The sequence below is a fragment of the Onychomys torridus genome, chromosome 14 (assembly GCF_903995425.1).
Source record: "Onychomys torridus chromosome 14, mOncTor1.1, whole genome shotgun sequence".
Lineage (NCBI taxonomy): Eukaryota > Metazoa > Chordata > Mammalia > Rodentia > Cricetidae > Onychomys > Onychomys torridus.
In genome coordinates, this window is record NC_050456.1 from 49,194,745 (window position 1) to 49,222,383 (window position 27,639).

At 49.4% G+C, this 27,639-nt stretch overlaps 1 protein-coding gene across 2 annotated transcripts in view; it reads left to right on the forward strand.

Annotated features, from left to right (window-relative positions):
• The window catches only part of Galnt16 (polypeptide N-acetylgalactosaminyltransferase 16), a 75,594-nt gene extending 65,918 nt beyond the window's left edge, over positions 1–9,676 (forward strand). For both annotated transcript variants that reach the window (XM_036205971.1, XM_036205970.1), the window contains 3 exons: positions 3,102–3,243; positions 3,824–3,949; positions 7,464–9,676. In XM_036205971.1, coding sequence (XP_036061864.1) covers positions 3,102–3,243; positions 3,824–3,949; positions 7,464–7,601 — 406 coding nt within the window. In that variant the 3' untranslated portion in view covers positions 7,602–9,676. The remainder of the gene's footprint in view (positions 1–3,101; positions 3,244–3,823; positions 3,950–7,463) is intronic.
• Positions 9,677–27,639: the final 17,963 nt, after the last annotated feature.

Genomic DNA, 27,639 nt, shown 5'->3' on the forward strand with positions numbered 1-27,639 from the left:
CACCTTATCTTTTTTTTTTTTTTTTTCTTCTGTTTTCTTTTTTTCTGAAACAGGGTTTCTTTGTGTAGCTTTGTGCCTTTCCTGGAACTCGCTTTGTAGACCAGGCTGGCCTCGAACTCACAGAGATCCACCTGCCTCTGCCTCCCAAGTGCTGGGATTAAAGGCGTGCGCCACCACCGCCCGACCCCACCTTATCTTTTAAGACAGGGTCTCTCATGACCTTGGGAGTCACCAGTTGACTAGACTGGCAGGGCTGGCTAGCATACTGAGAATCTGCCTATCTCTCCCCACTCCCTGCACTAGGGTTACAGACACAAGTGACCATACCTGGTTTTATACGGGTACTTTACATAGGTCTTTGCTGCTTTGCGTGGCATGTGCTTCTTCAACGGAGCCACCTTAAGCCTTTAAACATATCTTAATATATTTAATGTGGGTGGGGACTTAGATACTCATAGGGACAAGTTACAGAAGTCAGTTCTTCCCTTCCACCACATGGGTCCCTAGGACAGAACTCAGGTGCAGCAGCAAGTGCCTTTACCTGATGAACCATCTTGCCAGCCCCCTCATTTTTAAATTTCCCACTGACTAAAAGTGGCAGTAACCCCTCTGTGTGGATCAGATGGAATGTGTCTGATGGCCACATTCAGCCCGGGACCTGCAGTTGCAGCCTCTGTTCTGGACCTGTACAACAACTCTGGTTCTGAAGCGGAGTCCCGGGTGTGTGAAGGGATCTCTCCAAGGCTCCCTGAGAGCAAGTCAGTTCTGAGGATCCATGGGCTCCTGAACAGCCTGGGGGAGACCTGCTGTGGCTGAGATCCTCCAAGGGTTTCCGCATCAAGGAATGGCAGACATGTCACCTCCCAGGGTCCAGGCTGTCTCTGGACAGAGGTGCTAGGGAGCAGGAGGCATCAGGCCTGGGATCAGATTCTGAGCACTCTTGGCTCTATTGCTTTGTGATGGATGCATAATTCACAGGCCTCCCCAAACCAAGTATTCAAGCCTGTGTCAGCTGGAGATGGCAGCCTCCTTAGGTTTGCTGGCCAGAGGTGATCAGTGTGTGTGCCCCTTTTGTACATGTATTTAAGCATTCTCCTGGCACATGAGATGTTTTAATAATGTGATAGCTTGAAGCCTGCCTCAGCAGCGGGGCCAGTGTTTTCAGGTTTTCTTTTGCCGTCGTTTGCAATGGGTGCAGGGTTTCTATCCTGTGGTTGTATCTGCATCCCAGCTGTCGGTTGGATAACCAGCCCTGTCCAATGCTTTCGGTATCAGTCATTCTGATACAAATATCTTTGAACACACCAAGCTTATTCCCATGGGATAAATTTCTTTTCTTTCTTTCTTTCTTTCTTTCTTTCTTTCTTTCTTTCTTTCTTTCTTTCTTTCTTCCTTCCTTCCTTCCTTCCTTCCTTCCCTTCCTTCCTTCCTTTCTTTCTTCTCCTTCTCCTCCTCCTACTTTTTTTTTTTTTTTTGGCTGGAGCTGAGGACCGAACCCAGGGCCTTGCACTTGCTGGGCAAGCACTCTACCACTGAGCTAAATCCCCAACCCCCTTCTTCTTTTTTTTAAAAAATGAGTGTAGTTAGAGTTTTCCTGCCTGGCCCACAGTCAGGACAAATCTCTCTCACCTGCCAGGCCCATAGACGCTCAGACCCAACCAAGTAAACACACACAAACTTATATTGCTTACAAACTGTATGGCAGGCTTCTTGTTATCTACTTCTTCTATCTTAAATTAACCCATTTCTGTTAGTCTATACTTTGCCACGTGGCTTGTGGCTTACCCGTGTCTTTACATGTTGCTTCTCATGGCAGCGGCTGGCAGTGTCTCTCCACCCAGCCTTCCATTTCCCAGAATTCTCTTCTGTCTTGTCCTGCCTATACTTCCTGCCTGGCCACTGGCCAAACAGCATTTTATTTATACAGAGCGATATCCACAGCAAACGAGTTCTCCTTTTTTAATAATTTATTTTTATTTTGTATGCACTGGTATTTTGCCTGCATGTATGTTTGTGTGAGAGTGTCAGATCCCTGGAACTGGAGTTACAGACAGTTGTGAGCTCCTGGGAATTGAACCTGGGTCCTCTGGAAGAGCAGCTGGTGCTCTTAACTGCTGAGCCAGCCATCTCTCCAGGACCCCCTCTCCCCATGGGATAAATTTCTTAAACTGGAGCTGGAGAGATAGCTCAGAGGTTAAGGACACTGCTTGCTCTTCCAAAGGTCCTGAGTTCAATTCCCAGCAACCACATGGTGGCTCACAACCATCTATAATGAGATCTGGCGCCCTCTTCTGGCCTTCAGGGATACGTGTAGACAGAACACTGTATACATAATAAATAAATAAATCTTTAAAAAAAAAATTCTTAAACTGGAATTCTTAGGTCAAAGGCATGCCCATTTTAAGGACTTTGATGCTTAATTCCATACTGCTTTCCCAGAGTGTAACTAATTTATGCTCTCAGCTGGTGGAGTAGGGACACACAGCCTCACAGGCATTGTTTAAAACACACATACGGGGTTGGGGATTTAGCTCAGTGGCCTAGCAAGCCCAAGGCCCTGGGTTCAATCCTCAGCTTAAAAAAAAAACAAAAAAACCACACATACATACACATTCTCACACACAAATGTCTGAGAAACAAGTAGTAATTGCTCTCTAACATGCATTCTTTAATTATCGTGACACTGAACATATTTGCATGTTTGGGTATTTCAAGTTATCCACCCCAAAATCATTCTTTCTCTGTTGTTTTGAGATTGGGTGTTGATGTCACCTTTAGGTTCCCAGCTATCAGCTTCTGGGCTGAGGAGTCCTGCGAGTCAGGCCTGAGTGTCCTCTCGGGGTCCCCTGTGTCTCAGGCCTGGCATCTAACGGAGCCCCTGGGACTCCCATAAAAACCTACTAGAGCGGAGGCTCCTTCTTCTTCTTACAACCCTGCTCACCCCTAGCAATCCCCCATACCCTCCATACCCCCTTCCCTCTACCTCCACAGCCAGGCCTGCCAGTCAGAGCCCTCAGTGACCATGTGCTGCCCTCTGGAGGAAGGGGGTGGGTAAGCTGGTGTGAGCCGAGGAGCGGCCTGACAACTGCCTTTCTCCTCAGTGTCCCAGTGAAGGAAGTGCTCCCTGGTGTCATTAAACAAGGCGTCAACTGCTTAGAATCCCAGGGCCCCAACACAGCTGGTGACCTCCTGCTTGGAATGGGGATCTGCAGAGGGTCTGCAAAGAGCCCTCCACCAGCCCAGGTAAGGTGCTTAGGGCTCTCGAGTAAGCGCTAAGAACAGGACAGGAGTGGGATTAGGATTTCTCTCTCTTCATTGTTGTTCTCTCTGTCTGCATCCTCCATAAGCTTGCTTCCCAGGGCTCCTCACACTTTGCCCCCCACCACATGCCCATTCCTTTCCAACCCTGTGTCCCCTCACTTCCTCTTCTGTAGAAGAGATGCTGCCTAGTTCTGTGCTGAAGTACAGCTCGGGTGAGTGTGATGGGCTGTGGGTCTCCAGAGCAAATGCATGAGTGCCACACCCACGTCACCCCGTGGTGGACCTAGCTGAGTCCAATGTCCCTTCATTCTTCCCTCTCTCCAGCATCCCTTGGAGCCTCCTTGACTACCTTCTGGGCGGTCCCAGCTGAGCTTCCTCATCCTAATACTTGATTGGGAACAGTTTTCAAACATGAAGCCAAGATTGAAACTGTCTGATGAATACCCCCCTTCACCTCTACAGCTATTTGTGAAAAATGTCTGAGAAAGTCCCCGGTCTCTTTGCCTAACCACTTGTCTGCCCACATCTGTCCAGCCAGAGCTGTCCGTTCCCTGTCTTGCAGGCATGGCTGTTCAGCGAACACCTCATCCAGCAGCAAGGGAAATGTCTGGCTGCCACCTCCACCTTAATGTCCTCTCCTGGATCCCCAGTAATACTGCAAGCGTGCAGCCCTAAAGAAGGCAAACAGGTAAGCCTCCACCTCCAGGCACAGAGGGCCAATAGCCCCCAGGGACACTGAGCAGGGATGGGAGGCACTGACCGGCGGGGGCGGCAGGGAGTCCCATCTTGAGGCACGTACTCTCAGATAAACCCTCTAGAATGAGGATCCGAGGAGCCTCTGGCATCATCTGGGTCCAGCATATCATTTCACTCATGAGCAGACATTGCGGCTAAGTGTTTGTTTAACATTAGTCCTGCCCGTCTGAGGGTGGGAGCAATTTGTCTTGTTGATGCTGCTTGCCCAGCCTTTGACCACAACCACAAAGCTCATCAAATAAGAGCTAGCTGACTCCCAAACTGCTAGACATTTCACACCGACAGTCATCCCATAACATCCCCCACCACCCCACCCCGCCCCAGCTACCTGGTAAGATAATTCTCAACTAGCAGATTGTGCAGTGAGTGAGCCAGGGCTCCCTAGACACAGGCTGTCAGCTCCCACAGCTGGGAAACGGCAGAACTAGCCAGGATTCAAACCCAGGTCAGTGTGACTCCTAAGGCCACAGACGTAAGCCAAAACTTAACAAGGATTTCTTGACTGCTGGCTGACTGGGAATCTGAGGTCCACATACAGTGATTTACAAGCTCACTGGACTAGCCTCAGATGTGTCCTAAGAAATAGCTCAGGCTTACTTGTGGGAGCAAAAACTGATGCCCAGAAAAATGTTGTCACTTGTCCGGGGGCACGCAGCAGCTAGTGACAGAGCACTAAACGCTAGGTTTCTGGAGTCAGCTCCTCTCTTCACTGTGGCACTCATCCAGGTTAAAGGGCTCCCTGCTCCCCAGAGCATGGGACCCAAGACAGCTGCGGTCCTTTCCACGCCCACCCCTCTGTAACACAGCCTGCTGAACGTCATGCAAAGAGTGAGGGCGGGGCCTGGCTCTCGGACCCAGCCTGGGGGGCTTCCCTCCCACGCTTCTTCTGTTTGCCTGGGCCAGTTCTGTCTTTGGGAATGAGTGGAAGTTTGCTATGCTGTTCTGGAAAAGCAGCCAGGTTCTCTCCTTCCAGCCTTTCTGTATGGAGTCAGGGTGGGAGAGGTGAGGAAGCGCTCTATAGCCTGCTTTCTGGACTGGCTGGCCGCTTCCGCTAGCTTTCAGACAGCTCGACCTCTGCTCTTTCCTGTCTGTAGTGGGGCTGGTGCAGTCTGCCCTTCAGCTGGAGCCTAGACCCCATCCTGAGGGGGAATCCTTGAGCCCATTAACACCTCTGTTCAGGACAGAGCTTCTCAGTGTCTGCCCAGGCAGCCCTCACTCAAATACTTCTCTGTAAAAGCACTTTGTGGATTGGAGAGGCGCTTGCTGCCAATCCCAACAACCAGAGTTTGGTCCCCAGGACCCATATGTTCACAAGCTGTGTGTGTTGTGTTCCCACAAGCCCTGCTAGGCCCCCTGCCCCCCACCCCCCCCCCCACCTCCCCACACTCTGGGTATCATGCCTCTCTCACCACCGTGGAGGACACATGAACAGCTCTCCCAGTATCAGTACCTTGTGGACTCCGGGCTTTCCTTCCAGGTCCCAAATGGGCCTTGATTCTAACCAAAGCCAGCTGGGCTTCACGTGTCCTCGAGGTTCCTGAGAGTTAGGCATTGTGCAATAATAGTCAGAGGTTCCAGTTCAGCCATTGCCCAGGTCCCTCTCTCATACAAGAATGGGCTGCTGCACTGCCAGAGGAATCTGCAAACCGGGGCCAGGAGAGTGCCTGAACCTGCCCTGTGTCTGCACAGGCTCAGAATGGAGTGGCTGGGAGAGCTAGTGAGAAAGGCTGGCTAGTAGTTCTGAGCGGAAGAATTCTACCAGCGGGCTATTCATTTGCCCATCACGGGCATGTGCCAAGGAATGTACAGATCATGTGCAAGAAGAGAAGAAGGGAGCATGGTTCAGCTCCCATGGAAGCTGGAAAAGAGGTGGAAGGAGCAGCCACCCACCACATGACTGAGAGCTAGGTGCCAAGACTGAGCCTGAGCCACACGGGCCAGGGGAGGCCCCTCCCCTTCTCCTGGGAGAGAAGAGGCCATAGTATTTCCAGCTTGACATTGTTAGGGGTTTGGCCAATGGAGTTAAATGTGAGAGGCTGTCAAAGCAGCCCAGTATCCAAAGAGGAACTGGAAATGAGGTGTGCACATGGAGGAGCTAAGCCCAATTTCCAAGAACACTGTCTCCCTCGGAGCTCTGTGGGCTCCAGTTCCATGGTCCTGAGCTCTGTTGCCTCTTAGGAAGGTGAGGTGGATATAAGAAAAGGGATGTATCTGCACGGAAGTGGGCAAAAACCAAAACGTCTGTTGCTATTCAATCCCCTCCCAACCTTGAAACCCGGGCCTCTCATCCTTTCCCCATATTCCAGATAACACACCATCCTCTACCTGTGTCATCTTCTGCAATGTCCTATGGGGATGACTTCCTCCCCTCCCCTTGTCAAACTTGGGAGAAGGAAACGCTAAGATCCCTGTAATGAGGACTCCTGGTCTCACCACACTCATGAGCGTGACTGCAGAGGTGGCGGCCACTTCCCACTTGAGGGGACAGGGGCTAGGACTCATGATTGTAGGCCCGGCCAGGCAGGAAGACGAAAACCTTTTTATCCCACCGAGAAGAGATTCACCTAGGCCAGGGCTCACTAACTAGGGGAGGGAGCTGCCAGGGGAGAAAAGCCAAGACCAAGTTAGGACTCTGCGCAGCTGGAGAATGAGAGCTCTGCCTGAAGCAGAGAGCAGGGGGAGCCCCAGCCCAGCTAACCCACAGAACTGGGCCTGGTCTCCAAAGAGCAACTGGAAATGCAGATTTTTATGCGAGAGCTAAGCTGGGTTTTAAATGCAAGTCGAATAAAATACACAGCTCATGGGCAGCACTGCTCCCTTCGATCTGTATAGTAACTGTGTGCTGTACTACAGAAGTGAGCGCCCTGGAGAGGGTCACTGCTTTAGATGGGGGTGGGGGAGGACAGCTGGAGAGTTGGCAGCTCAGAGACTAAAAGTGTTTGCTGTACAATCACGAAAACCGAGGTTTGGGTCCCCAGCACCCACATAAAAGGCCAGGTGCAGCCTATAATCTCAGCACTGGGGAGGAGAACCCAGGGGGAACCCCTGGGGCTTGCTGACCAGCCCGTCTAGCTGAATCAATAAGCTCCATGTTCAGTGAAATACCCTGTATGGAAAAATAAGAGAAAAATGGAGGTAGACAGCTGCCATCAACCTCTGGCCTCTGCAAATGCACAAGCTCACACACCTGGGCAGGAAACACATATGCACACAGTTACACACACACATAGCAAATAAATGAGTGTGGTGTGTCCTAGGCATATGCAGTATTATGTATGTGCACATGAAATGAAGGTACAAACTACTTTTTGGCCCTGTGCTGGGCGTAGAGCTTGCAGCCTTGGGTATGTTGGGTAAGCACTGTATCACTGAGCCCCACCCCCAGCTCATGTAATTGTTATTTTTTAATGGTTTTCTTCTTCCTCTCCCCTCTCCCTTCTACCCAGAAATGGAGAAGGAAAGGATCTTTCATCCAGCATTCCGTCAGCGGCCTCTGCCTGGAGACAAAGCCTGCCCAGCTGGTGACCAGCAAGTGTCAGGCAGATGCCCAGGCCCAGCAATGGGAACTGCTGCCACACACATGATGGTGGCCCCCAGCCTCCTGTACCTTCTGCATGAGACTTGGGGACTGGAGGGGGTTAGGGTGGGGGAGTGTCAAGCGGGCTGTTTCCCATCTCTTCACATTTCTACTGGATCATCAGTACACACCCCTACCGCGTGCATTTCTCCCAAGCTCGTTCAGGGAGGGTGTGGGGGCATGCTCCATGTCCCCTGTGCCACCCCAGTCTTGCTCTGGGAGCAGAGATGGTTAGTGTGCAGCTCTCCTGGGCAGAGACTCGGCAGATGCTCCTGGCCCTTTGTCTTCTCCCTTGGCCCTTTGGGAGCCCCAGACAGTGGTGTGTGGACCTTCCCCTTGTTGCCTCGTAGGGACAAGGATAGAAAGCCTACAGAGGGGCGAAGTTGGGTCACAGGGCTAGCCTGAGGTCAGCACAAAAGGATGGGTGGTAGCGTGTGTGAAGAGGCTGAAGGTGGGGGCAGCTAGAAGCCAGGAAGGGTTGAGGGGCTCAGTCCAGTGGGTGGGTGAGGGAGGGATGCATCCTGGGAGAAGAGGGTGGGGATTCAAAGAACACAGCGTGGAGTATCAGAAAAAAATGAGGTCTCTTTCCAAGACATTATCCTGTCCATGCTTTGCTAGATCCAGGCCCCAAGTCCAACATACACCTGCAGCCCCTCTAGGTGGCCATATTCTTAGCAAGAGGCTGCAGAGGGATCTGGGGCATAATTTATTAAGCAGACTCCACTTCTGTTTAACCGTCAGTCAGGCCAAGATCTCACACTTAGGCCTTTATGACCAGCTGGTACCCTGCCTGCACTAACTGGTCCTGGCCATACACCCTAGAATACCCTCATTTTCACTCATTTCACTGTTTGGACCCCTACTTTTTCAAAGGTCATTGCCTCTGTAAGCACAGCCTCATGGGGCATGGTGGCTGGCCAGATTTGGACCCCTTCCTGGAGTATAATCATTTCCTAATCAGTAGGAACTAAGTCACCCAGGCCAAACCTCACGCTCAGACCCTTCTCTAAAGGCCAGCTGTTGCAGTGGGCTGTGAAGATGGCTAGTGGGTCCTGTCTGTGTAGAGAATTCCTTGCTCTCTTCTCTCTCACTGCTGAGAACACAAAGAACACACACTGATATCATCCTGGAATCCTGGCTGCCTCCCTACCACTGGCTTACACGGTATAATCTTGGGTAAAAGACTGTTGGTCACCAGAACTCTTGGGGTCTTCCTCCCAAAGCAAGGCAGCCTAAGGAGGCCACTCTTACCCCTAGGAGCACCCAGTCTTTCTTTCAGAGACCAGATAGTCACACATTCATAAGGAATCTACAGACTGCAGAAAGTCTAGAAATCCCCCCAATATGGCATGTGTACGTACATGTGCAATTTCCTAGGTGGGGGTGGAGCCTGGATTTCCCCTGCTTCCTGGTTTCCAAAGGATCAGATCCTCTGCTCCTAATGAGTGCTTCCTGACACCTCTCTGCATCGATGGCCCCCATCACCCTCCCTGCTGTGCTTGGCTTGTCCACCGCCAGATGATAGGAGCCAAGTACCTGGTTTATAGTACCAGCCCTGGAAGGTTTCTCCAGCAGTCTCCTCCCCCGTTGGCTCTCACCAGCATCCTGTCAGCAGTTCTGTGCCAAATATGTGTGCACCCTGGGCTTGGCCCAGGGGCCTCTCCCTGTGGTGACCAAGCTTCAGCCCGTCCTGTTACAATGTCTCATACACTGCTTTCTGCAGGACTGGCCTGGGATCCCCCCCGAACCCCTGGGAATCCTCCTGCCAAAGTAAGGGGCAGAACTGGGGCCAAGGTAGAGGCTTTCCCCTAGAGACTTGGGCTCTGCTCCAGCGTGGACCTTGGGCTCGGGAACCCGGGCTTCTCGCTGTGAATGTACTGAAGGCTGCTGAGCCTTGAGAAGCCTCTCCCCGTTTGCTGTGGTAGGACCAGACTCTGCACTTGTCGGCTCTCTGTTGTGGGGACTCGGTCCAAATCTGTTTTTGCTTTTCTTCTTGACCAAAGCATGTGCCACTAAGCCGTCCCGGGGGACACTGTCTTTATGAAACACACCTGGAATAAAACCACTTCTTACATGTCCACATGGCCGGTGCCTTTACTTCTGAGTCCGTAAGCATTCAACTCGCTTCCACGGCCTGAGGGGAATCAGGTCCCTGTCCTGTAAGAGTGAAGGAAAGCGAACATGCAAGGGGAATTCTCTCCTGTCCCTGACACAGTTGTTCTGAGGGGAGCCAGCAAGTGGCCTTGCTACTGGGGCAAGCTGGGACCCAGGAAGCAGTGTCAGGCTGAGCCCAAGTTCCGTGCTTCATCACACAGGCCCTGTCGCTGCTTAGAAATAGAAACACAAAGGCTTCTGAGAATAGATATGGCCATCCCGCCATGCTTACCTTTCAACAATTCTCTCTGCTTCCCTGGGAGCCATCCGAGTCCCTCAGACCCACCCTTCCTCCTGCTCGGAACACAGGAAAACATTCGGACATGATGGCCTTCCTGGGTAAAAACAGCGACATCATTCTAGAAGAGTCCCGCCAGCCTGGGCTTGCTTGATCAGGTAGCAGATGCTCTACCTAACAGTTTCCATGGAAACCAATAGACAAACTCCACCTTTTCTCTCATCAGAAGTTGACCTTACCCAGATAAAAATAAGTACTGACTCAGTGTGCGTACAAACTGTAGTGGAAATCCCCAGCACGCAGGAGGCAGAGGCAGGTGAATCTCTATGAGTTTGAGGCCAGCCTGGTCTACAGAGCAAGTTCCAGGATAGCCAGGACTATTACACAGAGAAACCCTGTCTCAAAAAACCAAAACAAACAAACAAAAACAACAACAAAAATAAACTGCAGTGGACAGACCAGAGTGTTGCTACCAACCACACACACACACACACACACACACACACACACACACACACACACATCTCAGGGCAGCTAGTCTGGGATTCTTCAAAATGATTCCTGGACCTAAAGGGCCTAGAGCAAATCCCTGGCTGGCTGCAGAGCATTCTCTGGTCCTTGCTGAAGCTCCTGGCCACAGTCTTTGCTTGGGGCTGATTTGTCCTTCCTTTCCCTCTGGGAGCCCAGCTAACTACCATGAACTAGTTAGCTCAGTGTTTTAGTTGGGTTTTATTGCTGTGAGGAGACCCTGATCAAGGCAAGTCTTATAAAGGAAACGTTTCATTGGGGCTGACTTACAGTTCAGAGGTTTAGTCCATTGTCATCTTGGCAGGAAGCATGGCCGCATGCAGCCAGACATGGGGCTGGAGAGGTAGCTGAGACTTCTACCTCTGGATCCAAGAGCAGCAGGAAGAGACCATGAGCCACTAGGCTGGGCATTTGCTTCTGAAACCTCAAAGCCCACCCCTAGTGACACACTTCCTCCAACAAGGCCACACCTCCAATAGTACCTCTCTCTTCCTATGAGTCTAGAGGGCCATTTCATTCAAACTACCACACCCAGCTAACTACTGGCCATAAATCACAGTTCTCTCATAAACCTGCAGGACAGTCAAGGGCTGGGGACATAGGAGCAATGTCTGTGCTAGGGTCAGCCTCCTGCTTGTCTAGCAGAAGGCAGTTCGTGGGTCCTAGGATTTGGCTTCAGTTCTTTGCCTTTTGTCTGTCTGGTTCAAGGCGGGTTTGTTGACTGGCTACCGTGGTACAGAGCACGGAACTCAGGTGCTCACTGCCGACCTGTGCCCCCAGTCACTTGGCTCTGGTCTTCACCAAGGCTCTTCCTTTTGCTCCCCATTTATACCTGAGAGAAATTATCCAGACAGTTCCACTGCCCATCAGGAGGCCTCAGTATTCTTTTGCAGTCCTGGCTGGACTGTGGTCTTCTGCCACGAGGGACCAGGAAAGGAGACTGGAAAGGCCAGAGTTCACAATGACCCTATGACCACACCCAACTGTTGTCTGGTGTTTGTCCCCTATGTGTGAGTCACACTGGTGTCTGAGTCACTGCTCTTCCAGGAGGGAGGGGATCCAGGCAGCTTCTCTCATGGTAAGAGGACCTCCCTGCCAGGAGTTAAGACCTGGCCATGGAGCAATGGAGGGGCTGTGCTCTCCTGGACAGTAGCTGCTGGCAGAGTAGCCAGTAAAAAAATAATGCGCGCGCACACACACACACACACACACACACACACACACACACACACACACACACTACCTGCTCTCTACCAGGCCCTTTTGCTAAGGAGGTATGAGTCAATGAGACACTCTATCCTGAAAGTGATGCTTCCCAACATTCCGGTTCCATCCTGGCTGATGACTGACTACCTTGGACTGGGTGGGTCTAGGGGAAGCCAGGCTGGGTTCAGTGGTCACCTTGCTGGGTGGCTGGGGCATCTTCTGCTGTGTACACAACGTAGTGGTGACTCAGACCAGTCCGTTCCCACAGAAGGATCTGGAAGAAAGCTACAGAGGCCAGGCCTGAAGTAGTGATCATTTCTCCGGGACTGGATTGTTTGTGTGGTTGGTTTTGGGTTTTTGTTGTGTTTCTCTTTTCCTTTAAGGAGGCCTGGGAGACTCCTGTGGCCCTGGGTGAAGAGAATGGAGGTGAATAATCCAGAAGCCCAAGAAACACTTGTCTTCTCCTTGCTCTCTGGGTCTCTCCTATGCCCTCTAGCCATCCTAAAACCAAGCCTGTCTTGTGGCTGTTGTCTTTCAATAAAGGCCTTGTGAGGACCACCTGCTCAGAGTCCCTTGAGGTTCTAGTAAATGGGTGTGGTCCTGGTTCTGCCTTAGACCAGCGGTCCAGATTCCTCTCTATCAGAGGCATCTGTGGAAGCCTTCTGTCCACTGCACTGGGAGGGAGAGCACAGGGTTACTATACTTGCTGAGTTTTTATTTTTGTGTCTTTGTTTGAGACAAGAGTCTCACTATGTAGCCCTTACTGTTCTGGAACTTGCTGTGTAGACCAGGCTAGTCTTGAACTCACAGAGATCCACCTGCCTCTGCTTCCAAGTGCTGGGATTAAAGGTGTGTGCCACCCTGCCAGGCTGCCTCAGCAAGATTCTGATGCGTGCTTTTCTGGTTTGGTTTGATTTGGGGTTTTGTTTGTTTGGTAAGGTCTCATATAGTCTAGGCTGACCTCAACTTGCAATGTAGCCAAGGATGACCGTGAACTCTTGCTCCTCTTAACCCCACTCCCCAAGTGCTGGGATTACAGGCGGGAGCCACTCTACCCTGTCTGCCTGCTCCTTTTTGAGTAAGCTGGTTTGATGACTGAAGTAAGTTCTGACCACAGCCTGGAGCAGAAGACTCTGAGCTGTGTGCTGTGGCCTCACATATGCTAAGCAGGGTGCTTGCCACAGGGTTTAGACAGTGATGGATCCCTCTGGAGCAGGTGTGGATGTGAGTCCAGGCTGAGGGCTGCCTCTGAGCCAGCCACCATATGCCAGCATTTCTTTCTGTGATTTATGAGTCTCTTCCCGATAGCAGCCAGGTGTGGCTGCCTTCCTTCTAGACAAGCTTCCACTCCAAAGACCATTCATCAAGGAATCAGTGTCACACCATCAGCTTCTGTAATTTACATGGTGGGTCCTTTCTATGGCTCCTTCACTCAGTGACCTCAGAGCTGTCCTGCTGTTTACTGGGCATACACTTAGAGTTGCACATTTTAACTTTCTCAGTCCTTCCTACAGTTCTTTGAGGCCACACCATTTACAAGGTAGGAAAGGACTCCCCAAGACATTAACACACTCATTCAAGATTGTCCAGTGAGGGCTGAAGAGGTGGCTCAGTGGTTAAGAGCATTGGCTGCTCTTGCAGAGGACCTGGGGGTTTGGTTCTCAGCACCCACGTGGCGTCTCACAACCATCTGTAATTCCAGTTCCAGAGGATCTGATGTCCTCTTCTGGCCTCGTCAGGCACTGCATATACATGGTTCACAGACATACAGGCAGGCAAAACACTAATATACACATAAAATAAAAATAAATAAAATCTCTTTAAAAATTTTAAAGATCGCCCAGTTCACAGAAGGCAGAGTTAATGCTCAGATCGTGAGCTCTGGTCCAGCAGGATGGATTAACAGATGAAGAATATGGATTAGCAGATGAAGAATATGGATTAACAGATGAAGATGGATTAACAGATGAAGAAGATGGATTAGCAGATGAAGATGGATTAACAGGTGAAGAAGATGGATTAACAGATGAAGAAGATGGATTAACAGATGAAGATGGATTAACAGATGAAGAAGATGGATTAACAGATGAAGATGGATTAACAGATGAAGAAGATGGATTAACAGATGAAGAAGATGGATTAACAGATGAAGATGGATTAACAGATGAAGAAGATGGATTAACAGATGAAGGCACTGGCGGTCAAACCTGCTGACGGGAATTAGAAGCCCCAGGTCCCACATGGTTGAAGGAGAGAACCGACTTCTCCAAATCATCCTCTGACATCATGTACATGCCATGCATATACACTGCATGCACACAAAAATAATAAATGAATGTTTAAAATTATGATAGGAGGCTAAGGCAGGAGAAGTCCTGTAAGTTCAAGGCCAGCCTGGGCTACAGACCCTTCCCGAAAGCAAAGAAAATAAAACAAAAATACTCTTTTGACCCAGGATACTCACTTTTTACCATACTGATTACTTTTCATGTCTTGGTTCTGAGTTCACATCAACCCTGGAATGTTTGTGTTATTGGCCCCATGATGAGGACACTGAAGGCCACACACAGACTTATACACTCTCACACTGAAGTCTCCCCCACCCTTGTGTTCCTCATCCCATCCCTTTCCCTGGATGGATGCTGAGAAGCTTCAGTTATTTCGGGCTCAGTTATTACATCGTCTTTTACATAGGCAGAAGCAAGTGGAGAGGCTGAAATGCCCAGAGACACAAAGAATAAACAGGCTAGACTGGAGGACACCGTGTCCCTCACCACAGGGCTGGAAGCGGCTGCTGGCAGTCTGCCTGACATCGGTACCTTCTGGAGCTCAAGACGGTGAAACCCCTGAATGATTCAGCCCCGAGGCCCCAGGCTGCTTGGCTGACAGGTCCAGCTTCATTCCTTGAATCCCAGCCAGACTGCCTTTCCCTAGCTAGTCTCCCGCCATTGAGTCTGTCCATCCTCAGATGTTAGTTTGTGTTTGTTCAGATCTGTATACACCTGTGGGAACAGAGGTGTTTCATGGAGCGCAGTGGGATCACCCCAAGTGTGCATCAGGTACCTGGGCTCTGTGTACTTATCTTTACTTGATTAGAACCAAAAGTGTCCATCCCGATTATTTTCCGGCTGCTTTAATGTAGGACCACCGATTGGATCCCCAGGGAGGTCCAGGCTTGCAGAAGCAAACTATCACTCCACCTCTGGCCTAGCCATTTGGTGGTATTTGAGCCTCAGTATCCTCAGCCCCCCCCCAAAAAAAAATGGAAATGACATGGAGGCAGATGAAGGGGGGCAATGCCATGCAGGTCTTCTACCCTGGAAAGCCTGTGCAGCAGTCTGGGGTGTATCAGGGCATGTTTCCGTGACCCCTGGGGTGTGGCAGAGCTGCTTAACCACAATATGTGGACTTTCCAGCTGCCTAGGGCCTTCCCCAAACATCAGGGGAAGGAAGGCCTTTCAGTTCAGGCACAGTGGCCCAAGGGGGTGGAGGTCAGCCTGGAATAGAAAATATGAGAGTCCTGGCATCCACTTCTGTTCTGAGCTGGCCGCTGCTAATCTGACTAAGGAAGCTTTCTTAGCATGTTGCTTTTATCTTTGGGGAGGCACGAGAAGAAGGTTGGTTAGTGGACTTCTATCTTCTATTCCAAGCAGACCTTGAATATCCCCAGCATGTGGAGGCCGGGAGGAAGACCAAGAGGCGGGGAGGGTGCTTTTATTTGGGGGTCTTAAGAGGCAGGGAGGGTGCTTTTATTTGGGGGTCTTAAGAGGCAGGGAGGGTGCTTTTATTTGGGGGTCTTCAGAGGCAGGGAGGATGCTTTTATTTGGGAGTCTTCAGAGAAGCACTGGTCCCTTCCTCACGTACATCCCCTAACCTGAAGCAAAGAGGAGGGGCTGTGGGCCTAGCCTGGGCCTCTGCCGGAGATTCTTGAAGATGCTATGAGAGTAGATGGCCTTTGAAAGTGACCTGAAGTAAATGCCTACAAGGGGGTCTGGTCCTCAAAGGAAGACCTGGTTCAGGGGCATGGCGATGAAAATATTTGCCTTGTTCACAGCTGGACCACCAGAGTGTGGCACAAAAAATGTCATCAGTAAGTATTTGCAAATGAATGAATGAGGCTCCGTGTAAGGCAAAATGGATTCTTCTAGAAAGAAGTCGTGTACTGGTTAGTTTTTTTTTTTTTTTTGTCAAGTTAACACAAGCTTGGGTCATCTGGGAAGAGGGAGGCCTCAAATGGGAAAATGTTTCCATCTCATTAGCCGGTTGGAGAAGTCTATGGGGGCATTTTCTTGATTAAAGATCGATGTGGGAGGGCTCAGCCCACTGTGGGCAATTTCCCCTGGGCGGGTGGTCCTGGGTTATATAAGAAAGGAAACTGAGTAAGCCATGGAGAGCAAGCCAGAGAGTAGTGCATTCCTCCATGGTTCCTGCTCTGGCCTCCCTTGGTGATGGACTGTGAGCTGTAAATCAAATAAACCCTTTCCTCCCCAGGCTGTTTTGGTAGGGTGTGTTATCACTGGAATAGGAAGCAAACTGGGATATCTTTCAGTGTCTGTAAGAGTCAAAAAGGGAGCAAGCACATTGATGTCGGCATGGTGATAAACACCTGTACTCCCAGCATTACAGAGCTGAGGCAGGAGGACCATGAGTTGGAGGGTAGCCTGGGTTCCGTAGACTGTCTGACCTTCCTGCCTCCTCTTACAAAGACAGGTGTGCATTGAGCTTGTCAACTTTGCAGGCAGAGAAGCCCGGCAGCAATGGATCCAAGAGGTGGACAAGTGGTGTAAGATAAAGCAAGCATGCTGAGTGCTACTGTGTCCAAGATCCTCTGTAATCCTGGTACTTGGGAGACAGAGGCAGGATGATCACCAGGTTTGAAGCCAATCCGGTCTATATGAGTTCCGGGTTAACCAGGGCTACATAGTGAGACCTTTTCTTGAAAATAAAATGAATAAATAAGTGGCAGGTGTTTCATGAGGTTCAGCTTCTCTATTCCTAGACATCTGGCTGAGGGGACCTGCGGGGGTGGTGGGGGGGAGGATGCTCCCTGGCTATCCGCTCTTTCATCTTGAATCAGGGTTGTTTGTATTAGAGCTGCCTGTAGGTTTGTTTGTTTGTTTCTTGGCTTTTTATTCAGTGAATTACAAACTCCGTGAAGACAGGCACAGCACCTAGTACAGTGCCAGGCACACAGCAGGTATTCAATAAATACTTGCTGGATAGATGACTGCATGGGCAGGCATGACAATAAAACTGCAGTCCCTTGATTCTGCGAGTCAGCGTTTGAGGCCCCACTCCAGCTTGTTCTTCTAATTTGTCTTGTTGACTTGGCTTTTTATGAAATCAGGTGAGGTTTGACCCAGTGCAAATTCTTTTCGGTCAAGAGCAGGAGACTCAGCATTTGCAAGTTAATGCCAAATCAGTACCTGATTAAACAGACAATGAGTGTGAGTTCCTGGATCCCACAGCCGAGAAGATGCGCAAAGCCCACAGGAGAACGGGCCTAGTTAGCGGTCTGACATACTAATGAAGTCCTGAAAGGGCTAAGGCATTGGAGGCTGCAGTTTCCAAGTTGGGGAAGTGGGAAAGGCTTTCCTTTAAACTGGCAGTGGAGAGAAGCTCACAGAGGTCTCTCTGCCCAAGCAGGGCCTTCCAAAAGCGTTAGCCCAGGGCTATGTCTCAGCTCAGCACCGAAGAGTCCCATTTATTTGCATACAAATTGCAAACGTCTACAGTCTTCGCTCAAACAATTTTTAAGTGAAATGTTATTGCTTCCCCGAAGGCTGTCATTCCTGACTTTTTCTCGTCAATATTCCTCTCACTTAAGCAGCTACTCACATTGACCCAGATTTTCCGTCCCAGGAGGGCACAGGAGGGAGGAAACAGGGAAAGAAAGGGGGGTGTGGGTGGCGGAGAGAGCCTGCCTGCCGTTAGGATACCCAGGACCCAGTCTGGGTGCTTATAGCATTAGTTCATCTAATTCTGCAGCATCTCAATGGGCTGGACCCTGTGTTTATCTCCATTTGTAATGAAGAAATCCAGGCTCTGAGACACTGTATCTGTCACCCAAGGTCACACGGCCAGGGAAAGGCTGGGCCTGGAATCCTAAGATACCTGACTCCCAGAATTCATTCTTAAATTATACCATCCCTGGAAAACACGTATTCTTTACATTCCTTTAAATATTAAACAATCCTGTTAAATCTGGTGAGAGTCGTGCTCAGGGTCTGCCACCTCTTTCCTGGACTGTTTTGAAATCTGACCATGAGGCAAACTCTCTGGGAGCAGCAGCGTTTGAGGGCTTAGTGCAAATGAGACCACGGGCCATAGAGTTTGTGTCTTTAAGGATTTCACAGTGGCACTGGGGAGATGCTTCAGTGGATAAAGTGCTGACCTGGCCAGCATGAGAGCTGAATTCAGATGCGCAACACCCACAAAAAGTCGGGCAGGCATGGCAGCCAGCCTGTAATCCCAGCCCTCAGGGCAGGGGAAGAGGCTCTCAGGCAAACTGACTAGCAAGACAGGGAGGGGACTGGGGGAGCCCGGTTTTCGGGTTCCTCGTGGCTTTACCCAGCAGGTCTGCAGAGAGGATGATTAGGGCCACAGGCCTGAGTGCAGGTGTCTGAGATGGTCTGCACCTGGCTGTGCTGTGGTGTCTTTTGCTTTGGTGTCTCTATAAATACTCTGGGGCAGAGACAGTCAGGGCCTGTTGGAAAAGGTCCCAGGCCCTCTCGAGGCTATCCTTTATTTTCTATCCATTTATCTCCGCACTATAAATCCTTCTATCTAATATTTCCTGCTGCTCACACTCAAGAAAACTCTGGGGAGCTGTGGGGTTGGTGGGTAAACACCCCACAGGGGACTAGCCAGTTCTGGATTCAGTGAGAACATGCTTAGCAAATAAAGTGATGAGCAATCAAGGGACCTCCATATATATGCACACACGTGGGGATATGTACTCACACACATGTATGTTCACACACATGCAGGCATACAAACATACATGCATACACACTACACACACATACATGCGAAGAAGGAGCATTTCAAAGTAATAACAGAATCAAGCCAAGTGTGGGGCCGTCTCATTGAGCATTTGCCCTTCAAAGCTACACAAGCCAGCCCTGAGGCAAGGCCCCAGGCTGAATGCTCATCTGCTATGTCCTGGTATCTGGGACTAGCTCTGGTATATGAGAAATGTTCAAAGCCTGTAGGTAAAGTAAATAAAATGATACATGTTTATCACCCAGTGCTATATATTTATCACCCAGTGCATGTCAATAGTGCATATCAAGTACTATTCTGGGCACAAAGACAGTAGTAAATAATACATGCAAGGGCCCTGGGCTTCCAGACACACATATTCTAGAGGGACAGAAAAAAACAGTGCACTAGAAGATGTACAGGGTTGTTCTGAGATACAAAGGCAGAAAATAAAGCAGAATGATGGGACTGAGTAACTAGGAAGGTGGGCTCGAGGGGTGGGGCTGACTCCTTGGTGCGGGAGTTGGCTTTTGATGCAAGTCCCAGGGCACCACCTGGAAGAGCTTCCAGGTGCTATATTCAGGTAAGGCCTGACGGAGGCCGATGCTGGTCCAAAGCAGGGAGCAGGAGTGTGCACCAGAGCTGGGGTAAGGGGGTATGGAGCCTGGATGATCCCCGGAGTTTGCTGGCCAGCCTAGCTGAATTGGTGAGCTCCGGGTTCAGTGAGAGATCCTGTTTCAAAAATAACGTAGGAGGCCAGAGAGAATGGTCACCAGGAAAAGACTCTTGCTGCCAAGTTTGATGACCTGAGTTTCGGTCCCCAGGATCCACACAGTAGGTGATCAGACACCTCCAAGTCACATATGCCCTGCCCCCGTGTTGTGGGATATTTGATCTCACTGTGAAACCTGAGACTGTGTTAATAAAATCAACCTTGCATCAGGGGGTAGAGCCAGCAGCTAGTTGACAGGAATTGCCATAGAGATTACTGAGGAGCCAGGAAGATAGGCAGAGAGACATCTGGACAGGAAGGAGTAGGTACTTGGATTTTGTGGTCTTTTTTGGCTTGGGATGGCTGGAGAGACTTCTCTTGCTGGGTCTCCAGCCAAAAAGGAAGATCGGGTTGCTTCTCGGCTTCTCCAGGCTAGCAGGTTTTCACCCCAACATCTCACTCCTGAGTCTTTATTGATAGACGGAACAAAAGAGATTTAGTAAAAACTACATTGTGGCAGAGCCGGTGCTGGCAGGATCAGAAATCCAGCCAGGCCAAGGCATTAGCAGGGTGCAGACTGCAGGGCCTCAGGGCCACAGATGGTAGTTAAAATATCAGTAGATCCAAGTGCAGCCGCTAAGCCCATGGGAAAACCACACACACACACACACACACACACACACACACACACACACACACACACACACACACACACACACACAGAGAGAGAGAGAGAGAGAGAGAGAGAGAGAGAGAGTAAATTTTGGAATAAATGAATAAAGCTGGGTGTATCAGTGCATGCCTTTAATCCCAGCACTCAGGAGGCAGAGGCAGGCAGGTTTCTGTGAGTTGAAGGCCAGCCTGGTCTACATAGCGAGTTCCAGGACAGCCCAGGCTATGTAATAGAGAGACTCGTCTCACAAACACCAACCAACCAGCCAATAAATAAATAAATAAATAAATAAATAAATAAATAAATAAAATTTAAAAATAAAGTAAGGTGGGGAGTGATTGAGAAAGACATTCAGTGCCTAACTCTGGCCTCCACACACATGTGTACACATGTTCTTGTGCATCCTATACATACACACATGAATATATACATAGGCACACACACACACAGTACAATTGGATGGCTCTGTAGTCAGCCATGTTCCTCACTGAGAGGAAGAAGCTGTTTGTTCTTTGGAAAGTGTGAAGTGGCTGCTTTGGGGAAATGGAGACCATTTTTAATCAAGTGGCTGGCACCCCTGGTTCCATTGGCCCCTCCGATCCACCCATGCTCAGGCACAGTTTGGTTACATGAGTTGGATGAGTTGTACCCCTTTTGTTGTTTGGGTTTTGGTCCTTTGTGACAAGAGGATACCGACTAGAGATCACAAGGTTACCGATGAGGGGCCTGAGCCAAGGCCCTAGTGATTAGGGTCCAAGTAGGAGGATGTGTAAGAACAAAGGCAGGGACTGGAGACCCAAAGGATTGTCTTTTCCACCTCCTAGCCCCAAAGGTCCACATCCTGTCTCATGTAAGATGTCGGAACACAGCGGGGAGACAAAAGTGAGTTAGATTTGCTGGTCTGGAGGACAAGAAGAAAGTGAGAAATCAAGCCTTCCACCTGGTCTCAGGTGAGAACAGCCCACTGCCTGCCCCCTGAGGAAGCAGGAGGAGCAGCTTTGGGTGGGCTCAGCAGGGACAGGGGTGATGGGCTCAGCTTGCTCTCAAGGCAAGGGGTGATGCCATGGAGTAAGGTTGTCAGCCAATCTACATGGGAAACATCCGGGTCTTTAGCCTCCCTTGCTCTGTCCATGTGACCTATGGAATGGTATAATTAATTGCTGGTCTCAAAGACCCACTTTTGCAAATCACCAGTGACCCCAACCACCCCAGAGTCTGGTGGCTCTCTGTTAGGAGTACCTAAAGTTAGGATGACATTATGGGTCCCCTGTGTGACTGTGTACTGCGCAGACCACAGAAGACCAGGGACTCACATTGAGAAGCCTGAGACTAGGTAAGAGGACACATGTGCTTTCTGCTTTGGGGATGCCCACACTGAGGCTGGGCTTCGTTGGTAGCATCATAAAAGCTGGCATTGCACAGCCATCAGATCACAATGGGGAGCGCCCCTTTCAGCAGGCACTGTGTCTGGTCAAAGGCAGCCTGAGGAGGGGCGTGAGCAGGGGTTGCTAAGTGTCGCCGGGATTTAGTTTGATTCATAGCCCTGGGTGAGGCCCATGCGTGTGTCAGAAATGCAGCTTCCTGGCTTCCGGTGTGCGCCTTCTGCAAGCAGCCAGACCAATAGTCCACAGCAAAAGCTCCCTTTCTCAGGTGTGGTGGCACATACCTGTAATCTCAGAACTCAGGAGGTTGAGGCCAGAGGACAACAAGGTCAGGGCCAGCCTGGGCTACATAGCAAGACCCCGTTACAAACACAAACAAAAAGACCTCCCGGCTCAAAAGCTTTTTGGGGCTTCCATAGGCGCTGCTCTGAGAAGCCAGCACCCCTCTAGCGAGGTTGCCATCCAGGAGGGACAGGGGAGGATGAGGGGGGTGTGTAAGAAGTAAAGGCTTAGGTCTGCCGCAGCCAAGGCAGGCACGCACAACTTCACAGTGCATCCTTTTTACCTTCTTAAAGTTGTCAAGATGGACATCTCACATACGTGAAAAAGCGACTGTTACCTACCACCTACTGTCGGCAATTAGCGGTTTATGACCGACCACTCCAGCTACAGCTTCCCGTAGAATTGTGTGGAGCGAACCCCAGGCATTGCACTGTGTCTTCTGTAAATATCCCAGTGTGTATCCTAAAAGATAACAACTAATAACCCTACTGGCCTGGGATGCGACTAGGGGGGAAGGGGGTAACGCTTGCCCCGGCTCTACCTCCCAACATCACAGAGAATAATCAAATGACAGTGAGGGGTTTGCTACCAAGCTTGACAGCCTGAGTTTGATCCCCAGGGACCTAGATGGTAAAAGGAACGTACTGACCCCTGTAAGTTGTTCTGTTGTTCTCTGACCTCAACAAGCATGCTGTAGGGCAGGCATGCATTCGTGCATGAGCATTCCCATGCACGTGAGCACACATAATAAATAAATGTAAAAAATAAGAAATAAAAGTGACAATAACTGTATCATTGTTATTAAATCTTCAAAACAACAGCAGCAGCAGCAAAGCAGCCGTCATCTTGAGGCAACCAGATGCAGGTGTTCACTTCTCCTTTGTCTCCAATCTCTCTCAGGATGCGGTGGCAGTGCAGAACCACTCAGGAGGTGATGGGCGAGACAGCATTCCCTGCACAGTGGGATCTTACCGATGTGCTTGGCAGCCTTTCCAATTTAGAGCCCTTTGTGATATGACATAGTAGAAAACCAAAGCCGTCCTCGGAGTTTACCAAATCTGCTGGCGTGAATCAGTGCCGCAGGGAGAAAGCCACAGAGCGTCCACATGAAATGGGACACCCTGTCTATGAAGCTGGGCTGTTGAGTGGTCCTAGACCTCTAAGAGGCAGAGGCTGTTTGATGGCAATTGGAATCTTCCCAGACTTCATTCTGTTTATTCAGTAGGATTTATCAGTAGCACTAAATGTTATTTAAAGCACAATGCATAAAAGCCCAGGAGTCGGGGGCTGGAGAGATGGCTCAGAGGTTAAGAGCACTGACTGCTCTTCCAGAGGTCCTGAGTTCAATTCCCAGCAACCACATGGTGGCTCACAACCATATGTAATGAGATCTGGCGCCCTCTTCTGTGTACATAATAAATAAATAAATCTTTAAAAAAAAAAAAAAAAAAAAAAGCCCAGGAGCCTCTTGGCTGTGTAAAGGTGGTTAGCACTCACTGAGCTCCCATCTACCCAGAGATGAAGCCACGGTCACAGGGAAGGAGAAGCAGCCCAGCTGCCATCTGATGACTGACACAGGAATCTGGAGTCACCTATGTGGACGTGTAGGGTTAGCAGGGGAACCATGGGCGAATGACCCCAAGCAGAGAGATGTCAATGCAGAGGGTGACCAGAAGGCTAGCATCAAAGCCTCTCCCCAAGTCCCTCCCTCCCTTCCCTCCCTCCCTCCCTCCCTCCCTCCCTCCTTCTCTTTGTGTGTGTATATATGTGCGTATCACGTCACAACGTGTATGTTGACATGCAAGTGCCACGGCATGTGTGTGGAAGTCAGAGGATGACTTTGGGTGTCCATCCTCACCTTCCATCTTGTTTGCACGCATCAGGCTACCTGCAGGAGTTCTTGTGTCTCTGTCTCCCATCTCGTCATAGGAGCTCAGGTTTTAGACACATGCTACCATACCCGGGCCTCGGTGGATTTGGGGGATGCAATCTTAGGTCCTCACAGCGGCACAGCGACTGCTTTACCCACTGAATCATCTCCCCAACCCCAATCCCCATGTTTCTACTAAACCTTTTGGCGCTTACCAGATCTAAGGGCAGCTGCTCAGAAAACCCGCTCATTGGAAGGGAAGAGGTGGTCTGTGTGGGCATGCCAGAGTGGCCCCCAGTGGGTGGTTCTAGGACGGTATGCTCTAGCTACTTTGGGGGCCACCAACACTGGCCCCTGGTGATACCATGGACATGCTCTCCTGTTACACAGGCCACACAAGTCTCTTATATGTAGTTCTGTTGGGCGCTATATTTTCACGCAAAAGAAAGAGGCCGTTTCTTTTCAGTCTTGAAAACGTTTGTCCTTAATGGCCGTTTGGTACCAGCACCTCACATCCCCTGCTAACACTCCTCTGTCATCGAAACTGACCGCCATTGGGACTGGATCGGTGGAGGGTGACTGTGGCAGCCCCTCCTGGAACCACATTGTGGAGGAAGTGGTAGCTGTTTCTGACAGGCATCTGGGCTCACAAAGGGTCAAAGGAAAAGCAATCTCTGGGATGGCCAGGGCCACTGAGGGGACCAGTGTTGCTGGTGTTCTCTGCCTCGTCACACGGAGCAGACACTGGAAGGCTCACCCACACTTTCTTTCTCTGAGATCCCAGGAGCGATATAGTCAGCTAGGTGTAGACGGTTTCTCTGTCCCAGCAGCTGCTCCCAAATAACCACTCAGAGATGTTTTACTAATAATAAATGCTCAGCCAATAGCTCAGGTTTATTACTAACTAGCTCTTACAACTTAAATGAACCCATTTCTGTTCATCTATGTGCTGCCCCAAGGCTCATGGCTTTTACCTCTCCTGCATGTCCTGCTTCCTTTCCATCTGGCTGGCGACTCCTCTGACTCTGCCCTTCTTCCCAGCATGCTCTCTGCCCCCCAAATCCTGCCTAGCTGTTGGCCAATCAGCTTTTTGTTAACAATGAGAGCAAATTATACTTACAGTGTGCAAAGATTGTTCCACAGCAGCTAGACCTGGAGTCCTGTAGCAGAGCAGGTACTTCTCAACCAAAGCCTGTAGGTGGAGGTGGGAGTTAGCATAACCATGGCAACTCTCCAGCCCCAGACTTCTGAGAAAGAAACCATGATCTATCCCATTTCTCTTAAATTACAGTCCAGAGGCCTTAAATTCTAACATCTGTTGACAAGAACCCAGGGCCTGTCTCAGCTAAGTGATGTAATCAGTTCTTGTTAGCTTCTCCCTGTTCTCTTGAGAAGCATAAAGCAAATTACCTTTGGCATGAAGAGGCTTTTAGACCAACCTTTCCACAGTATGTCTGGAACCTGGCATCCAGTGCAAGCATATAATTACAAAAGAGAAAGGTGTGTGGAGGGTGAGTTGGCACAGGCCCTCAAATGTAACAGAAAGTATTGCTGTTGTCTTCAAAGACAAAACATCTTTCTCAGAGCTGGCTTCTGACTCGAACTGCAGATTGGAATACACAGAAGAGTAAATCATCAGGAAACATCCCCCCAAAGCTTCCATTACCTACCCCTCCCCATCATGAAACTTCTCCCAGCCTTGCTATCTCTCAAATGTCTTGATGACCTCTGACTCTCAGCACCTGTACACCCCATCACCTGTCACTCCACCTGAATGGCTAGCCTACTGTTTGGCTGTCCTTCCCATATTGTGCATGTCTTCTGTTACCTTGTCCTCTTCTCTCCCGCCACATCCTCTCCCACAGCAACTCTATACAGTACCTGGTACTAAAGTTGATGCTCTCCCCTACAGTGCCCAAGACCAGTCTGTCTTTGTAGCTAATTACTGTGCATCTAAATGTACCAGTCACTTTCTTCTGTTACTTTCTGGAAAGCTGTATGATGTGGAGTCTGTTGCTACTCAAAGGATAGCCACCTGAAAGTTTTGCAAAATGTAGAATGTTTGCTTCACCTCAGGCCAGTAAGTAACATACCCAGACGTTCAGCATTTAGAATGGGTGCCTGTTGAATCTCCTCAGGAGTCATTTGTGGCACATGGATTATTTGTTGTTTGGAGTTTGATTCTTGAGACATGGTCTAATGTAGCCCATGCTGGCCTCAAACTCCCTGTGTGGCTGAGAATGACTTTGAACTTCTGATCTTCTTGCCTCTACCTCCCAAGTGCCAGAATCACAAATGTGTGCCATCACACATAGTTTATATAGTACCAGAGATTGAACCCAGGGCTTCAAGCATGATTAGGTAGGAAAGAACTCTACCAACTGAGCTAAAGCCACAGCTATGATGTCGTACATTCTAGTTGCTTGTTAGAAACCCCACAGTATGTTTTTACTTTAAGCCAGGATTTTTATTTATATTTATTTATTTATTTGTTTGTTTGTTTGTTTGTTTGTTTTTTGGACAGGGTCTCTCTGTATTCCTGGCTGTCCTGGAACTCACCATGTAGACCAAGATGGCTTCCAACTCCCAGAGCTCTGCCTGCCTCTGCTTCCCAAGTGCTGGGGTTAAAGTTCAAGGTTATCTATAGCTACATAGTGAGTTTGAGACCAGCCAAGAATATGTGATAACCTGTCTCAAAACTTCCAAATCAACATGGTTGTACAACCTTATAGTCTAGCATGTGCAAAGCTGTGTTTGATCCCCAGAACTGGAAAGAGAGTGTGACAAAGAAAAACCATATATATAGACATGCTCACATTGAGGAATGGCTAAGTCATGGTAATTAGTGCGTAATGTTACATATTTTTGTGGTAAACGACTTCAAATGAAAAGACACTGATATTCCCAGGATGGCACATGGTGGCTAATGTTGCCACCCACCCGCTTTGCAGCTCCCATTAGGAGAGCTTGTGGGCAGGTAACGTAGGATCAAGATGTTGAAGAGATTGTTGGTACACTTCTAGGACTTGATGACTGATGACTGGGTCGACATGATGCTTTGACACAGGGTTTAGCTATATTAGGTCATATTTTGCTAAACAGGAATAATATAACAAGGCTGCTTCCTGGAGAGAAGCCTGAAGTGTAAATGAATTGCTTTGGCTTATGCTGAGTTCTGTTGTCTTACAATGGCAAAGAAGTAGCCTTTCTTTTTTTTTTTTAAATTGAAGCTTTTAATGTTTAGATTCTATAGAGCCAAGGTTCCTGTTAAAGGGAAATATTTTGAAGATAAATGCTTATTCCTTTTCTTAAAAAAAAAATCCCATGAGTGTTTCTGATTGCATGTATGAGCACAAGTGTGCAGTACCTGAGGGGGCCAGAAGAGGGCGTTAATCCCCCAGAACTGGAGTTACAGATGGTTGTGAGCCACCATGTGGGTGCTGCCAATTGAACATGGGTCCTTTGCAAAAGTCATAAGCACTCTTAACCACTGAGCCACCTTTTCAACCCTAGATATCTGTTTTTCTAAGTTAATGATGGTTATCTTGTGAAAAGAAGAATTTGGCTTTTTGAAGACTAGAAAATAAAGATGTATTTGGTTTAAAAACAAACTATTTGCCGGGCGGTGGTGGCGCACACCTTTAATCCCAGCACTCGGGAGGCAGAGCCATGCGATTCTCTGTGAGTTCGAGGCCAGCCTGGGCTACAGAGTGAGTTCCAGGAAAGGTGCAAAGCTACACAGAGAAACCCCGTCTCGAAAAACCAAAAACCAACAAAACAAAACAAACAAACAAAACCGATTCACATACTTTCATATCACCCATCTTTGCTACCTGCCTAATTTATCATTGGAGAGTCTTTTTCTTTTACCTTTGTTTTACTTTTTTTCCCCAAGACAGGGTTTCTCTCTGTAGCTTTGCGCCTTCTCCTGGAACTCACTTGGTAGTCCAGGCTGGCCTCGAACTCATAGAGATCCGCCTGCCTCTGCCTCCCGAGTGCTGGGATTAAAGGCGTGC